The sequence below is a fragment of the Cotesia typhae genome, unplaced genomic scaffold, assembly GCF_013202065.1.
Source record: "Cotesia typhae breed Kobodo isofemale line unplaced genomic scaffold, CoteBio_Ctyphae scaffold_13, whole genome shotgun sequence".
NCBI lineage: Eukaryota > Metazoa > Arthropoda > Insecta > Hymenoptera > Braconidae > Cotesia > Cotesia typhae.
The window spans coordinates 423,716-442,604 of NW_027423774.1; the positions used below are offsets into that span (position 1 = coordinate 423,716).

General features: G+C 26.5%; 3 protein-coding genes across 4 annotated transcripts in view; 2 read left to right on the top strand and 1 right to left on the bottom strand.

Moving 5' to 3' along the window:
• Positions 1 to 75: 75 nt before the first annotated feature.
• LOC141534692 (adhesion G protein-coupled receptor L4) lies at positions 76 to 12,336 on the top strand. 2 transcript variants are annotated; one of them, XM_074254216.1, is made up of 8 exons: positions 76 to 226; positions 2,484 to 2,704; positions 10,416 to 10,521; positions 11,029 to 11,288; positions 11,494 to 11,595; positions 11,708 to 11,894; positions 11,984 to 12,067; positions 12,136 to 12,301. In XM_074254216.1, the coding sequence occupies exons 2-8, from the start codon at positions 2,529 to 2,531 to the stop codon at positions 12,187 to 12,189; spliced, it is 969 nt and encodes a 322-aa protein (XP_074110317.1). In that variant the 5' UTR covers positions 76 to 226; positions 2,484 to 2,528; the 3' UTR covers positions 12,190 to 12,301. The 2 variants fall into 2 exon arrangements, with proteins under 2 accessions (XP_074110317.1, XP_074110318.1); XM_074254217.1 differs by lacking the exon at positions 76 to 226 and having other exon boundaries at positions 2,584 to 2,704; positions 10,427 to 10,521; positions 12,136 to 12,336.
• Positions 12,337 to 13,214: 878 nt separating this feature from the next.
• Ste14 (isoprenylcysteine carboxylmethyltransferase ste14) lies at positions 13,215 to 14,759 on the top strand. Its single transcript, XM_074254224.1, has 4 exons — positions 13,215 to 13,353; positions 13,439 to 13,677; positions 13,750 to 14,229; positions 14,308 to 14,759. Exons 2-4 carry the CDS (start codon positions 13,474 to 13,476, stop codon positions 14,488 to 14,490), a joined length of 867 nt encoding a protein of 288 aa, XP_074110325.1. The 5' UTR covers positions 13,215 to 13,353; positions 13,439 to 13,473; the 3' UTR covers positions 14,491 to 14,759.
• A 1,731-nt stretch (positions 14,760 to 16,490) lies between these two features.
• Trol (terribly reduced optic lobes) overlaps positions 16,491 to 18,889 on the bottom strand; it is a 65,956-nt gene continuing 63,557 nt past the window's right edge. The window contains exons 41-45 of the mRNA XM_074254178.1: positions 18,164 to 18,557; positions 17,686 to 18,100; positions 17,384 to 17,585; positions 16,910 to 17,260; positions 16,491 to 16,822 (exon numbers count right to left, since the gene is read on the bottom strand). Coding sequence (XP_074110279.1) covers positions 16,540 to 16,822; positions 16,910 to 17,260; positions 17,384 to 17,585; positions 17,686 to 18,100; positions 18,164 to 18,557 — 1,645 coding nt within the window. The 3' untranslated portion in view covers positions 16,491 to 16,539. The remainder of the gene's footprint in view (positions 16,823 to 16,909; positions 17,261 to 17,383; positions 17,586 to 17,685; positions 18,101 to 18,163; positions 18,558 to 18,889) is intronic.

Consider the following 18,889-nt stretch of genomic DNA (forward strand, 5'->3'; position numbering starts at 1 on the left):
AAATTTTATGGTTTAATTCCAAAATGAATTGTTTTGGACCTTAATACAAAAAAAAAAAAAAAAAAAAAATATATTAAACAATAAATATATAGGGACAAAAAGTTAAAATAAATTCAATAACAGTTGTTATTATAAAAATGACAAATTGACAAAATGAAGATGCAAATTTTGGTTAAGCCATTGATTGTTTCATTGAAAACAGGCTGAGAAAATACTTTACTTCATAGTAAGTAAATTTTAATAAATTATTTATAAATTGGTTATCTTTTATACAACCGGTTTAAAATGTATACATATAAATTTCAGGGAAATTTTCGCTTTTATTTATTTGAAATATGCATCGATATAATATTTACATAATTTTCATGTGCTTAAATTAACAAAAGTGTCCTTATTTAAAATTACAAGCTCTGCCTTAAGCAAATAGTACTTCTAAATTTTTAACAAAGCTTTATAACGATACCACGGTACATCATTTTTTTCTCAAGAGAAATAAAACCATATAATAATTTTTGTTGGTCGATTTTAGTTGCTCAGTACTATTCAACAACGGGAAAAAAAAAAAAAAAAAAAAAAAAAAAAAACGCAATCATAACTATGAGAAAAATTTCCGCAAAGTATAATCTTTATTTTATTTGTACGAACTTTACAGAATAGTAAGATAATATAATATATTGTTAAGGCTATCATAAATTTGTATAAAAGTATAAAGAAATGAAAATACTACGCTCCACGTTTAGATCAAGAGTAACTTTTTCAAAAACATTCTGCTTTGTACAATTTCTCATTTGCTTTTTTACTGCCACATTCAATTGATATAATCACTTTAATAAAACAAGTATTCTACTAAAAGAATTACCAGTGAGAAATCTACCCTGAAATCTTCCCCTAATTCTAATTAAAACTCTAATTTCAGTTTCAAATTAAAATATTAGATCTTGTAAATAATTAGTGTGTTTTAACAATATTATATTATATTATAAACTTTTATAAATTGCAATACAATTTTTAAAATGTTTAACTTACGGACCAATTCAGGAATGAAATTCTGAGGGTGAATCTGGATATTAGTTACCATCATCGGTTAACTCTGTCCCGTCAATAAAGTGTTCTAATTAGTATTTAGTCAAGGTACAGATCGATGCTCTGGGCAATGTTATCGCACATTTAAAAACGCTGAAATGAACAAATAAAAGACATTAATATTTCTTATCTATTGATCTTATATAGTCATCCCATTAAGCAACATTAACAGACTTAAGTAACTAATTGGAAATGTATGTAGACGAGAAATGTATTATAGAACTTTTAATAATGTGATGATGTTAGCAAGATTATAAGTAGACAAATATTTATGTCGACTTTCCCTTATAAGAAAAAATATTTAAGCTGTAAATAAAGAGTCACATATAAACTAAATATTGCATTATGTTTTATGTATGTAAGATAACAGAATAAAATTGAATTGTGAATGAAAATTTTGTTTCATTTCTCTCGCATATGCTACACACGTGAAAGCTATTCTGGTTCTCTTATATCTTTTATCATTGATCAATATTAAATTTTAAAGAGCTCACAGCTAAGGGGAGATGTTAATAAAATAACAAAATAAAATTCTCAACATCTTACCGAATCTTTTAAAGTATTTTCTCAGATAATATTGAATCTAATAACAGTGAAAAGTTTTACAATTCAAACGCAAAATCAATATTGAAACTAGTGAATGTCTGCAGATAAGAGAAAATTACTATAAGAACTTTCTATAATTATCAAAAATATTAATAGTTAGATCGATATGTTTTCTGTAAGTTACTCCGAACTAATTGACCAGTTCGGTCCATTTTTTAACTTAGTCAGTATGTTAGTTCATAGAATAAATTTGTCAAGTTTCATTAAGATTAGTTCACAATATCAGCTGTGATCGTTGTGGCAAGGCTAGCTTGGAGGTATATATATATATATATATATATATATATATATTGAAAAGACCCGGAGCCTGCGGAAAGTTTCAGGATTAGTAGATAAAATAGATCACCACTTATTTTTGACATAAAAAACAAAAAAGAAAACTTGCATTTAATCTGCCTAATTAATATCCATTTCTATTGCCGATCAGTGCAATTTTAAGCGTCTAACTTTCGGGGTTAATTTTTTTATTATTGAATAATGTGAAGGAAAATCCAATATATTAGAGAGGACTCTCTATAAATCATCGGAATTATTCCCATTAAGTTATGATAATAGTTCCCCTATTATAATAGAAATATTTATTTCAACAAAAGTGTGGCTATCACTTTTATAATACACAGAAAGATTGATAAAGCTTCGGGAACCATTCCTATAATAATATACCAATGATTCTTTTATCACTAAAGGGTAACCATTATTCCCATAATGTATATATAATCCTCTAGAGAATTTTCTATAATTTTCTTTCTGTGAATAATATATAATAAAAGATCCTTTGTTTTTGGCATTTCTAGGTGTTATAGTTAATACACTTGGGTAATCTTTAGTGAGAGTACGGCATGGATACATTTTACACTCAGGCAATTTACGCTTTTCGTAAACACCGTGCTGTAGTGAATGTAATGTCATCGGGAATTGCAGCAACTCTAGATGAAAATGGTGTTCTCAGTCTTATTGTTGTTCTTGGAGGAAGTATTTCTCTCGTGGCACTTGTATTCGCTTTTATCACCTACAGGTGAGTAATATACCAAGGATTATATTTCTGACAACGTCATAGTATAATCTTTTGTGAAATGTGAGTAATTACAGATTCGCAAAAAAAAAAAAAAAAAAAAAAAAAAATAATGTAATGTGGAGACAAGCACAAGATTTTTATTATTAGAGTTGTCTTCGAAAGGAATTGTCGATTTCTGTCAACTGGGAAACTTAAAAAACAATATAAATTGTGGGCATATAATGTAAAATGAGCACATTTGTATCTACCCCCATTTTCAATGTTAAATTTCTGGCAATATATATAAAGGATCCAATATCGGTGTTGGCTTATTATTTATAATGGAAAAAAAGCTTGTTCTTTATATATGTTTTACTAAACCATCTTGATCTTTCAAAAATTCTGTAAATGATCAAGAATTCAATTTAAAAAAATACATCTTTTTAAAAATTGAAGTCACTACAAGATAAAGTCACCTATTTTTTTTTTTTTTTTTTTTTTTTTTTTTTTTTTTTTTTTTTTGATAAATTTAACCGCTCAAAGTATATTTAAGATTAACGGCTTGGTAAATTGTCAGCTTAACGAACATTTGAGGGGGCAAATTGTCAATAAAAAAAAAGAATATGTTCTTTCGTAAAGAAAAAGTAGAAAATACGATAATAGGCGTATTAAAATAATTATTAACGGCTTAAAATTTTTATATATTATTTTCTTTTTCTATCTTGACCCATATTTACAACATATTTTTTTTTTTTAAATAACTTTAATTCCGTCAGACAGTCTATATAGATTTGTAACTTCTATCAGTCTATATTTATAAGAGTCACTAAATTATCCTTAAAAATTTAGAATTTAAATTGACAGCTATGTAATGTATATAATAAATCAATATATCTATATATATGAAATATTTTACTCAGACGTATTATAATATATATTATGTTTCTACGGCTATTGATTAAAGTTCTCGCGCATAACCCCAACATAAAAGGAATTATCTAAGGATGTTAAATTAAATGTAGGGAAATGAAAATTTTTTTTTTTTTTTTTCATCATTAAAAATAATTGAATATGTTACTCAGCTTGGTACATATTTTTTTTTTTTTATCCAATTTAATATTCTCTTGTCTATTTTATTTCTTTTACAGAAGTCCATAAAACATAGTACGAAAGTAATAAACATTTTCTTAGGTGGTTAAGAATCTTGCGTACAAATAAAAAGAGGTCATGGAAAAAATATAGTTTATGAAGAATTTGATTTATTATTCCAGATATTTCGTGAGAAGTAAAAAAGTAAAAAAATAAATAGAAGACTTTTGACATTTTTATTAACATAAAAAAAAGTTTGAATGAAATAAAAATATATATTTCATATAACTGACATATTTTTAACGTTCATGAGAAGTATAAATGGAGAAAAAAAATATATGACTCAGTAATGTGAACTGGATGTGATTTCTATAGCAAATGACAAAGTGCACACTTATTGTCCATAACGTCAAGGAGTCAAATCTATATGTTCCGCGCAATGCGGCAATAGCACTCTCGATACTTTCAAACGCTGAACGAGTAATTAAAGCGTAGATCCTATTCGACTCATTTACCTTAAGGATTATAAGAGAATGAATTTTTGTAAAAATTTTATTCCAACCAACTTTTTATAAGTCAAATCAATTTTAGAACTCAGATATACACTGAGAAAAAAAAAATTCCATTAAAAAATTTGTCCTTGACACAAGAATGTATATTTTTGAAAATTTTTAATAATTTTTTACATATTATTTTTTTTTGTTTTGGTCTCGAGAAAAAAACTTTAAAATAAAGTTCTTAACACAGTCACTAACAACTTTTTGATGTTTATGATTTCAAAAGTTCTCAAAAGTTACCTTTAAAATTACAAAACTCTTTATTAAGCTTATGAAAATCCCCTCGATATTCAAAAGTTTTGTGCTCTTTGATATTGAGAAAAGTTTATTCTTTATATCAAATCAATTAAAAAGTTTTTCATATCGATATCAATCAATAAGTTAAAAAGAGTAAATGCTGATTAAATATTAATTAAAAGGACGATAATAGAAATTACATTTGTTAGATTACTTTTTCTAATTTTCTTTATGAGATTGTGAATTTGCGTTGGACAACTGACTATTTCGAGGGTGATATCTGTAATGGTCCATTAGTGTGAACTTGAGTGTATGTAATATATACTATGAACAATAACAATTGGCGGCGAAGTTTTAGGTTCCATCGAAAATACCACAAGACTAGTAATACGTGATATGGTTACGATTGTGTATATTTTGCACCAAAAAAAGTCTCTGAAATTGTTACAAGAACAATTTAAAGGTGAAAATTGTGCTGTTATATGGGCCAAGTAAAAATAAATTTTACAGTTAAAAATAAAAATTGACTGATTTTATAACCAGAATTTTTTTTTTTTTTTTTTTTTTTTTTTTTTAAGTTATTTTACTTTTTTCCGTGATATTGCAAAAATGGAACATTTTTCAATTATGAAAGTATATGTTATATTATTACTTCACTTATCTTATTGATATTTTAAAGAGCCATTCCGTGGATTCTGTGAAATATTTTACAACTTTTTCAATGTACTTCTTTTCAGTTATAAGATATCATTTAATTCAGATATAGTAATATGTGAGAAAAGGTCAAAGATTGCTTTCAACATCAATGCGGTTTCCCATAATCCTTGATTAAATATTGTCAGAATATCAAGGTTACTTTACTCCAAAAATTTTCAATAGTTTAGTTGCTTTCAAAAAATTAAAGATGAATTATTATATCATTTTTTTGCCAAGTTATAAGAATTTCGTAACTGAATATTCTATTTGAGTTTGAAAATTCAATTTTGTTTCCTGTAACACACATTTACTTTATAACTTATAACTAATTTTTATTTTACATTTATATTTTATTTAAAAATAAGCTTGTCCAACAGAATTTCCGAGTTAAAAAACTTTGTCTCCGGTAACAGGACGTTCAGAATTTACAGTTATTTCTGAACGATAAGCACCTAGACAGACGAGATAAAAGTTGCACCGTCCGGAAATGGTTCGGAAATAGAGAAATGACAGACCGTGACCTGTTAACTTTGAACTTTATTATTACAAATCAAATTCTATGCATATTTGATTTCAAAAAATTGTAGATAATTATTAAAATAAATATTAATTTGTGAATGTTACTTCTATAAATTAGTAACATTTCTGTAGAAACATTAGTTTTAATTTCAAATTTTGTTGAACAAAGACAAAAAAATTGAACAGGTTGAATAAGGCTGAAGATTAACATTAAACTTAAGCCAACATTCTTAATATAATGCTTAATGTTTTCCATTTTATTTAATCTGATACACTAGTACTTTGTAATGAAAACAGCGGTATTTTAATTTGACAGCAATTTTTCTCAATATGTTCTTATTTAATCTGCATCTTCGTCTGGCTTCCCCTAGCCGTTTCATCAGAACGCTTAATTAAGACTTTTAATTTATCACTCTGCTTTCTACTATAAAGTTGTTTTTTTACTGTAATAACTTCCATAGTAAAACTTTAATAATTGACCCAACGATAAAATACCAACGAATTCAAATAGAAATATCGCCATTATCATCATCATCATCACCATCACCATCACTATAAATTATCGTCAACATGCAAATCTCCATAATCAATTATTATCATCATCATGACTATATTCATCGTTATTCATTTATCTTATAGAATGTTATACGTATTAGTCATTAAAATATGTAGGTATTTTGTTGTTGCTAGATAAAAATCAACTAAGTTAAGTCGATCATGAATAACGTTCTATCGTATCATCAAACAATAAAAATACAATTTTTATGTATTGACATTGACGAAAATATAATCCTTGATTCACTAAAAAAATAGAGGCGTGGATGATCTCTAATAGAAGCTAGCATAAAGTGATGTTCGGTTCGATGATAGATTGAAGCTTAATACTCGCCCACAATTAATTCTCTCACATGAATGACGTTTTCAACTATCGGAAAAATGCTTTTATGTCAACGTTGACTTATTCCAATTTTATTTGAATGTAAATTACGATTTAAAAGGATTTCTTTGATACTGTAGTAAATGGAACTGATGCAAAAAAATAGTTAAAACCGTGCAAAATATATTCCCGATAAAACTAAAGATAGAACGATATAGTTGCCAGACTACAACTGAAATGAAGAGGAAGGATAATCGAATCAAAAATCTTGTTCTCGAGCACTCACATCCCTATTGCAATTTAGAATACAACGACATACCGGCGACAGTAATAGAACTATAACTTAATTCTCGTAATACACTATACACCAGTTAATGTAATTTTAATTATTCTCCGAGCTTCGATCGTCGAGTCAACTTAATTAAAATCTTTTATTGCGCTTTTATGTATCTAACTTATTGATCATAAAGAAATATTCTTCTAAGTTCATATTTATAATTACTTCTAAATAAGATTTCGTAAATTGATCCAGAATAATTAAGTCAGTCTTATAAGAGGGCATGCTTAATTAAAACTTCTTGTCACCAGTATCCATAAAACAAAATTTCCGATTAAAATGAAATTTCATCAAAAATGGAGAAAATTTATTAAGAAACTGACTAATAAAATTTTCAATAAATTTCCTTAATCAATTTACGCTCAATTTTGTTCAAGAAATTAGAACATTTTTAACAAAAATACTTATAAAAAAACAATTCAGTTTTTTTGCAGCATCCTAATAATACTCATGCACTATAAATATTGTCTTAGTATTTATTTTGTTTGGTAGATACATAAGTTGCAGAGATGGCCTTTAGGGTATAAACCGTTTTTTAAATTTTTTTTAACAAAATTTATATGTTTACGTTTATTTTATTATGATGTTAAGTTCTACTGAGCACTGAGAGAGAATATAACTGTAAGAAAAAAAAAAAAAAAATTAAGTAAACTACAGAACAAAAAAAAAAAAATGTGATGAATCCTTAACATTACTAAAGTTAAGAACTAACCAAACCGGCGTCTATCATCGTGGACAGAAACAGAAAAAAATACGAGAAAAAGTACTCAAAAACTCAAAGTTAACACCATTGCTCCAGTAACTTTCATGCATTATATAACTTATAAAAAAATTTTCTATTTTAGTTTTAGAAATACTATAACTATATAGTGTTAAATGTAGTTTTTGATTTGAATATCTTTTATTTTTGTCACTTTATAATTAACGAAACGATGTTAAAATTAATTTTTTTTTTTTTTTTTTTTTTTAAAGTCAACTACGAAAGAAATGGAATCCACGATGAAATAATGGATTCTGAATATTAAACTTTCCAGTATAAAAAAATTTTATCTCAATATAATGAGAAAAATATAAAGCAAAAAAGTTACAAATAAAATCTTCAAGCAAAAACGATTTAATCTCCACACAACCCACGTGTGATGGACGTTTTATCAAGTCTAACGCGGTGTAGGTGATGATATAATGGGGAATTAGATTTTATGAAAATGTTTCGACATTTTTTTGTATCCTCTGATTCTCGGGGATATGGAATTTATTCATTTCAAGAAGTATTCACAGGGATCCTATATTAACGTCATTCTTTATTGTTACTTTTTTAATATTTATATTTTCGCTTTTTTATATACTAAAAATTGATAACTTATTTTTTTTTTTTTTTTTTTTTTTTTTTTTGTGTGCCAGTATTATTAACCAAAGAATCCTAAATAAATTAGCCACCAAGTTTAATAGTACGTTAATTGTCAATCAAAAGAGTGCACCTCTGTGGAAGAATACTTTTCTATTGGTCAGACAAATAGAGTGGTCAACCACTTCAAAAGAAATTTCTTTGTAAAGAACGTGCATGAAATACATGATAGCGGTAGTACTTTCGTCTTAATTCTCGCTATGAAATGTGAAAATCGTAAAAGGTTCACACTGTTATCTCCATTAGTTGTGGACTGAAAAAATAAAAACTAATGACGGAATTTTTTTATTCAAAATTACTACTCAATTAATCTAAAAACTCGTATGTGGCACTATAATTTACAGATATTTTAGATAAATATAAATAGCCTCACTGGTTCAGAGGATACTTATGGCTAATAAACACACAAAATAAACACTCCTCAAGTATGATCAATACATTGAAAAGAATTTATTGATTGTTGAGAAATTTATTTATTTTCAAATATTTTGTTCATTAATTAAATGTAAATAATTATTTTTTAACTTCAAATAATTTTTTTGTCCTGATAAAAATTAATTTTCATTCAATAATTGAAGAAAGATAATAATTTGAAATAGTAATATCTTAAATATTATGATTAATAATGTGGAGATAAAATTATTAGATCTACCAAAATTATAAATTATTCATTATCAATAAATTATTTGGAAATTATATCATTAAGAGCTATAAATTACTTGCTAAGAAAACTAAAAGCCTATCGATCGAATTGTAAATATTGCAGATTGACATTTACAAGCGACGTTGTAATAAAAATAAGAAAATGCATTAAAAGCAGATGCAACGATTGTATTTTACTTTCAGATCTAACTAAATTTATGAGTCAGAATGATAAAAGTTTTTCTCTTTATTGAATACTCATGTAAATACTATCTTCGAGTAACTTTTTATCATATTTTTTTTTTTTTTTTTAAAATGTTATATTATATTAATGAAACTCTCATTACACGGAAAAATACATCGAATAGTTTTGTTTTGAATTGAGAAAATCAAGATGGTTCAAATCAGTCATTCTAGGTAGGATTATAAGCGGTAATTCCACTAATACGGGATTGGCCAAAGCACTCAAGCTATAGATACCGAACCTGCTAACCAAGCATGAACTGGGGAAATTATTTCAAAATTAAGCGATAAGCAAGAAGCGAGCTTGGTATTAAAGTAAAAGTTAAAACGTTAAAACTAAGTCAATAACTAAAAAAAGATATCGTTTTAAAAAATTTAAAGAAGTATTTTAAACTATACTTCTGGTTATTCTACTTCGAAAAACTCAATAATTTTTTAATAGATCAGTTGAAATTTTATTTTGATCGATTAATATGACATCGTATTAGTCTTGTATAACATATGAGTATTTTTTATTTGATTAAAAAAAAATATGCCATAATAAAAATTAAATCTCATTGTATTTATTAGTGGAAAATGAATTGAGCGCTTGGTAGAGGAATTGAAGCATGTAGAGGATTATTGGATTTCACCAATTGTCAGTCGGAAATCTCGAATAAAACGAGTGTACAATTCACCTATATACATCTCATCTCATCACATCTCATTTGCAATATAATATACCTATGATTGGCGAATCGCAATTACACGCTCGGTCGTAATTTTCGATAGCGATATAGATATAGCACAAGTGGAGTGGAATGATTGCCCGCGTGCTTCTATATAATTAATACTTGTAGTTATTGATTTATATTAATGCCTGATAATTACGTGGTCAATATTTATGTTCTCATATGGACAATAAACCCCATTAGAAATATGACTAGCTCAGATTAAATAGTTTATCATTAATACACAGATGACATATTTTTATCGAATTTTTTTATTATCGGATTCTTCTTACTTGGTAAGCCGCGGGAGAATTTTTTCGCGGGGGGATTTTATCTGGGAAGATAAAATCGGGTCACCTATATTATGTACTTTCTGAAAAATCTCCATGTTGAAAATTCTCATTAAAATTTACTTTACAGCTTGTTTTCAGATTTACGAAGTTTAGCGGGAACAACGCTTATGAATTTGTTGGCCTCACTTTTTATGGTGCAACTTCTTTTCATCATTGGCGTCGGTGGAGTTCAGGTAAAATATTTTTGAAATATATCAAATCTATTAAGATAATCCCCCACGAAAAAAATTTATTTGGTTTAAAATTTATTTTGACCGTAAAATTATTTGAAAATTTCTTTGAAAATCACCAATACTAACACTGACATTTTTTATGTTTAAAATTTTAAAAATGGATAAAAACTTTTCAGTACTTAAAAAAGTATTTCAAAAGTCAAAGAATAACAGGACGATACTTTTAAATCTATTTTCAACAAACTTTTAGTATTTATATTGGTGGGGAAATTATCATAAAAGTGTAAACAGTGAGTTAGTTACCTATCTCATATACAGGGCTCCGTCTATTTCGCATATATAATGAATAGTAACGGCATTGAAGCTTCAAGTTTGAATTTAAAAAAAATCAAGAATAAATTTATTTTTAGCTTTTTATATATAATTGTAAAGTTTGGACAGCTACATAGTAAATATGAAAGAATAGTTTCATTAAAATGAAAATAAAAATATTATTTTATTTTACAGGACTCAGAATTATGCATTGCTCTTGGATTGAGCCTTCAATACTTAAGAATTTCAGTAGTTTGTTGGGTAGCTGCAATGTGTCATCATCTCTATGCAACTGTAGCATCTGTTCCTGGTTGTGATGATCGACCAGTTTATCTAAAATATAGTATATTCGCTTGGGGTGCACCATTACTAACTCTTGGAGCATCAATAGTTGCCCAAACTTATGAAACGAACGATTTTTGGAACGTCACGGATTTAACACCCTTTAACTGTTGGTAAGCTCTCAGTTGGTGACCTTTTGACCTCTTGAGAACTTATCATTCTATACTCGTTTGTTTTTAAATCGTATATTGACTTATTTAAGGAGTTATCATATATCATTATTCTTCTTTCTTGAGAGAAATTTTTTATAAAAAAATAAATTATAAGACTAAAAACTTAATAACTTAATAACCATTAATGAATGTTGCCTAATTACAGGTTTTTGGGTACTACGGCAACGGTCTACACTTATAGTATACCGATCATGGTACTTATTTTAATCTCCATGTACTATCTTTTGAATGCTGCTATTATAGCGAGGTAATCAATAAATAATACTTGTTCGAACCGAAATTAATAAGCTGCTCTCAAGAGAAATCAAAGATTATATCATATCAGGATAATATACTTAAATTGATTAATTTTATTGCAGATATACATATAGTATGCACCTAGAAATAAAGCAGCGTGAAAAGATGAAAAAACGACAAACTATTCAACTAATACTTTTCACGAAAATTTGCTTAACAGTTTGCTTTATTGCTGGCTGTGGAGTTGTAGCAAGAGTATGGAAAATACCTCTGCTGTGGGCGATTTTTTGTACGGGACACTCACTCCAGGTCAGAATAAATTAATTATTTTTTTTTTTTTAATTCATTTGTGATGTCACTCTTTTGCATACTCATTTACCCACATTTTTCTCCCACAGGGTCTTATCGTGGCAATTTCTGTTGCTTGCAATTGTAAAATATTAAAAGTCTACGCCAGAAAGCCAATTCCGTGCAAACAACAGGTCTGTATGCAAATTTTTAAAATAACAATAAGTGTATTAATTGAACTGAATTTTTTGTTACAATGTAGATTGCAAAATCATCAAGTATGCAACTGTTGGCTGCACATCCTGATCCAGTGTAAAATAAAACTTCTATCAAGAATAAAAATTTATTTTATTAATCTACTTGACCAAAATTAACAGCGCAAATTTTATATGCTATTTATCATCATTGCTTTAAATTGTCTAAAAATACTAAAAATATTTTTACACAATTGTATTGATTTTTTTTTTTTTTTTTTTCACCTACCTAATCTTTAATCTGAGCATTAATACTTTAATCAAATCATAAAAAAAAAAAAAAAAAAAAAAAAAAAAAAAAAAAAAAAAAAAAAAAAAAAATCAAACTTTATAATTCTACAAGTAACTTTGGAAATTTAGTGTAAAACAATTGTTAATAAAGAATAGACAAAGTGTGATAAATCTAAAATTATAATAGTATATTTACCTTGAGTATTTTGGAATTTCAATACTTATTCCACCTTCCTCAGTAGTTCCAAATCTTTAAAAAATATAACTCTTTTATAATATCGGATTTCGATAAAAAATAATCCGGTTAAAACTTATTAAAAAATTACAGTAACAATAAACAAATTCAGAAATGATTTTTTGTTATTAACATTTTAAACAATTTTATTTTGTTGTTTAAAAAATATGAATGGCACTAATTCGTAGTTGATACAAAATTTATACTAAAATAAATTCTGTATCGACTCTAATTTTTTATTAGATCACGAAAAAAAAAATTTTTTTTTTTCTTTTTCATTAAAGATTTATAAATTTGAAAAATAAAAAACATTTAATTAAATTTTAACTTGTAAGCTCGGGGCGCCACAACACTCACAGTAAATGCAGCGCATGCGACTGTATTATGCCAGATACTATAGTAAATTTACATATACTCATTTTACATAGAGATGTAATAAATTATAAACATTTTAATTAAAGGACGAAATCGTTGTGCAAATAAATGCTCGTCACTAATTATATTTTTAATTAAATTTAACATGATATAAAAGCATTTCACGTTTGAACGATATTTTTTTTTTTTTTTTAGAACAATAATGTTACGGTCCTGAGCCTCAATGCTCTCATCAAAATAAATCCCAACACTAGCCTTAACCTATTGTAATAAAGTATAGCGATTGATGTATTTCTTTTAAATATATGTGTGTTTAGTTTTTTAAATCATAATTGAAATAAAGTAAATATGAATTAGTACTTAAATTTATGTTTGATAGTTATGAGTTACGTGAAAAACATGAGTATATGTATTATAAACAAATTAATTTATGAAAATAAATAATGTAGTTTTGTTGATAAAATTTTTAGATTTGTCATAATTAGTAAATAAAAAATACAATACAATGATCCTATGTTATGAAGGAAAAGTTGGTTTAGGTAGTTTTATTACTTCTTTAATTATTGCAACATTACCAGAAATTCTCTTATGGATTGAATTCAGCTGTTATATTCATCAAGTTTTGGTAAATGTTTGGTTGATTCATCTTTTTCAATATGGATTTCTAAACTTGTTGATATTTCTTACCTTCAAAGGACTTCTATACCAAGTAAGTACTTGTGTTTAATTTATTTTATTTACTTTATTTACTTTTATTTATTAAATCCCTTGTTTGTTTGAGGTCGCCGTAAGATCAGCATTTCTTGGTTATATTTTCGGAGTTGGAATCCTAATATTCATCTTAGCTCCACTATCATGGAGATGTTTTGGAATTTATATCACCGTTTTGTCGTTTTTTCACTTTTCTGAATTCTTTACAATTGCATGGACCAATCCGAAAGCAGTATCAATTGATAGTTTCATTCTAAATCATAGTTTAGCCTATAGTACAGCGGCATGCTCTAGTTGGATTGAATATTTTGTGGAGAGATATTACTTTCCTCAACTAAAGTCACCCGATTTTATTTCCTACATTGGTTTGATTATATGTATCAGCGGAGAAATAATAAGAAAACTAGCTATGTTTACGGCTAGAGATAATTTTAATCATCTTGTACAAATGGAAAAATCTAAAACTCATCAGCTAGTGACTAATGGAGTGTATAAATTCGTCAGGCATCCAAGTTATGTTGGGTGGTTTTATTGGTCGATTGGTACTCAGGTAAATATTGTTGATTTATTTATCCAGTTATTAAAAATCTTTATTTTATTTTATTAATATTATTAATTTTTATTCTAGCTTATACTAAAAAATCCCATCTGTATGTTGGCATATGCTGTTGCATCGTGGCAATTTTTTTATAATCGCGTAATTCTGGAAGAGATCACATTATTAAGATTTTTCGGAGAAGATTACATAAAATATCAAGAAAATGTTAGAACGGGATTACCATTTATCTCAGGATACAAACTAAACACGTAATAGTTTACAATAAATTCACTTTTGCTTTGTAAAACGTTAATCAAAGAAATACCTCTAAAATTTTTAGTTTTAAAATTTTTTAAAATGATGCATTGTATAAATTTTTTGAAGCTCTAAGATTTTCGATAGTATATCCTGGTAGTCAAAGGTAATTATTTATTGCACGACTCATGATGCGAAGTCATTAGTAAAATTAAAAAAAAAAAAAAAACCAGAAGGCTGTATATCTATATATATTGTGTACATATATTATCATACTATATTAGCTATTTTATGGTGAGCATTAAATTTTTTTTTTTTTTTTTAATTATTCCCTTAGTTATTGAGAGATGTCTTGCTTATTCATGAGAATAATAATAATAATTTGAGATTGAAACTCAATGTGGTACCTTGAGAATAATAAAATTTAAATGTTTTATCAAGGAGAAAAAAGATTTTTAGTCATTTGTGTTGTTTTATATCAAAATTATATTTATTGTCATTTTAATTATTTCACATAATTTATACATTTAACAGTACATACACTACACTTTCATTTTTTCATTGTTTACTTTCATAATTTAAAGTTACATCAAATCAATAAATATTGTCAAGTATAATATTAAATATATTTTTTTTACAACTTATACCAAAAATTTATTTTAGACAGCCAAAAGATAGGACCATAAATTTACAAATATCATTCATAATTAATTATACTACACTGAGACCAAATACCCTCTGATCTAAAATTTTTTTAGAATTTTATCATTTAAAAAAATGATTAAATTGAAAAAATAACTCAAAATTAATCAAAAATTAATTAAACATAATCTAAAAAAAATGCTTGTTTTTTGGCCTTTAATGAATTTTGAATTTTTATCTCTATTAAAAAAAGAATGAATAAAATTTTTTTATTTCAATAGTAAACTTTTATGTAATACTGCTATAATTTATGTAAAAACTATGTACGTTAAAAAAATTTAGTTTTTGTTTATTATTATTATTATTATTATTATTATTATTATTATTATTATTATTATTATTATTATATCAAAAGCTTTTTTATATAATTGGTCGATTATTGTGAATACTTTCAAAATTCAAAAATGTGAAATTGAAACATAACATAATCGACGTTATAATTATTTGAAATAAATTTTAAAGATATTTATATAAACCACAGTACAATTAAATTATATAAAATATTATCAATAAGAGGTATTTATCGTTTTAAAATGAAATTTAAATAATAAATAATACAATAGAACAATTTACTAATGTTAATTTAGCTAACTAAACGCAAAACATGAATATTTCATGTAAATTTTTCAATTTTAATGTCAAACTCTACGTAACACTCATGTATAAAAGTATTTGCACATTATTTGCAAAATTTTGAATTGATAATAGTATTTATTAATAGAATTATCTCGATTATTTTGATATGCGCGTAGTTATCATTAGTCTATTCATTGATATTCCGTTTCAAATAACATATCCATTATACAGAACTAGTTACCAGTTGATAGATATAATGAAAATGTTATCAAGCGAATTCCAAAATTTTTTCTGCACCTCCAAGATCACCTCGCGTTGGAAAATCGTTGGTTGAATTATTGGAGTTTCTGAAATGGATAAATTTTTTATTGTTATTAAAAAACTGACTATTTTTTAATATAATTTATGTAATATTTTGAATTTAGATTAATTATTCAAATAATTTCAGTAGTATTTCAAAACTGGTATTATTTTAGAAAATATTTCTCAACATTTTTTTTTTTTTTTATTAATTTGGAAAATTTTAGAATATTTTGCTACAAACCTTAACCAGCTTGTATGATTTGATGCGATTTTTGTTCATTTATTTAATAAATTGCATATTATTATATCTACGATATAACAAATCATTAAATGATAATTCCAGAACTGGAACTTTTTTTTTTTTTTTTTATTATTATTATTATTATTATTATTATTATTATTATTATTATTATTATTATTATTATTATTTTTAAAGAAAAAAATAGTCATTTTTTTATAATAATAAATCTTGTCAATGATTAACGATCAATAAACACAACATTTTAACAAATTCACTAAAACCAAATTTAAAAGCAGTCCACAAATACCACGTTGTATTTTCAATTGAATTGTTAAATCAGTAATTAATTGTACGGAATTTTGTACAATAATAATAATAATTATAGGACAGAGAACTTTGAAATTACGCGGAGAAAAATTAATTGCGGGTTTAGGATGGATTATATTAACGGGAGGTGGTGGTTCAAAGTCGTCGAATCCATCGGATTCAACTTCAGTAAATACCAAAGAAGATGGATTCCACCTCACTCTGATTAGCGGCGTGAAAAAATTCAATCCATCAATTAATAATAACAATAATTATTTATTGAACAATAAAATAAATAATTGAACTTACTTTGTACAAGGGGCAACATTTTTACCCCTGACCATTTTATCTCCAATATAAATAGCACCAGAGTCTTGTACTTCAAGAGTATAAATGCATCCAGAGAATCCGTCGTGATATTTTCCATAAGTCATTGCGTAATCCGGTACACCTCCCAAATAAACGTTGCCACGAGTATTAAGAGTCTTTTGAAGGCCATCACTGACTCCAATTTCAGTGTGATCTCCATTCAATTCTATGCTTCCATCAGCTCCCTGACGTTTCAGGATTATTCTATGACGTTCTCCATCATCTACTCTCTGAGTCGGAACACGCATAACTGCTGGTCCAGAGCCCAAATTGTATTGGTATTCAATATACCTATATTATAAATTAATGTCTTATATTATTCTATATTATTATTATTATTATTATTATTATTATTATTATTATTATTATTATTATTATTATTATTATTATTATTATTATTATTATTATTAATACCCGTCAATAACTGCTAGTGCTACATAATCATCAGGATTTAAATTATTAGGGGTTTGTCCATGCCACATAATTAAACCATTGCTTTTGTTTGTTGAAATTTCAAATCCAATAACTTCACTCTGTTCATCATGAGTCATTACAGAGTGATCTAGCTCTAGCCAGCCATCACCTCGGAAAGAAACATCATAAGCTATCTCGACCTCTGAAATAATTAAAAAATAATTACAATATAAAATCTACCCTAATACATGTTTTCATAAAATTGTTGATAAAATTGTAATTGAGAAATTTTTTAAAGTTACGTTTTTCACAATCTTTTCCATTGAATCTGAGCGGACAGTCGCATTTATATGATCCTTGTAAATCGGTACATGATCCTCCGTTTTTGCACGGAGACAATAATTCACATTGCTTCAATATATTTTCACAATTTATCCCCGCATATCCATATTCACAAACGCATGAGTATCCAAAAAAGCTGCTAGAAACTTGACAAACACCATGAATGCACGGATTCGAACTACAAGAATCATAAAGACTTGTTGATGTAATAATTGATGGAATATATGTTGGTGTGATAGCTTCAGGATTAAATCCGGGTATTGTAGATAAAATAGTATTTGTTCGCCGAGGAGTAGATGAAATTTTACATTCATCAATATTTGCTGAATCAACCGTTGATTTTAAAAGATGTAGATTCAACGAAAATCCTTCGAGCTGTAAAAATATATATTTTTTTCTCAAGTTAAACAATAAAATACTTTTAATATTAATAGTTACCAAATTAATGCATCCATGAAAACTTCGGGTGACGTCGACTTTTGGATTTATTGTTATTCGACTTCTGTTGACACCGCCAATATACATATAAGTGTTAAGAGTCATAGTTTTTGCTATTCCAGGCGCTCGTCCTTCGACCAAAGGTTCCCCATTCACAGACAATTTTCCATCTTTGAAGTCACGGTTGACGGTAACTCGTGTCCAAACTCCGGGCTGAATCACGTAATTGGATCGTACCACAGCCATCCCCGAGCCAATATCAAAGCGAAACTCAACGAGTCTATCTTTGATAATAAGCGCAATAAAATTACCATGACCTTCATTACTTTGTGAGCAATACATCAAGATCCCATCTCCATTATCCGAAGGATTGAAATTCATTGTCAGCTTAAATCTATACATACAAACTCTTGTTAATACTCATATTACTCATATTAATATTATTTTAATTATTAAAAAGCCGATTATTTATGTTAATAGCAACCAAAAAAATTTTTTGTTAGTAAACTATTGTTTCTTTAAAACAAATTTATTTTTTTTTTTATTATTATTTTGTGTTAATTGATTTTCTACAGTTCATTAGTTATTAACAATTTAAAATAATACCTTTATCAATTCTAGAAGTTAAAAAATTAATAATTAACATTACAAATTTTTTTGGACTTTAATTCGTTTCAAACTCAAATTTTTGAGTGTATTTAATATTTGGGACTCGAAATTGTTATC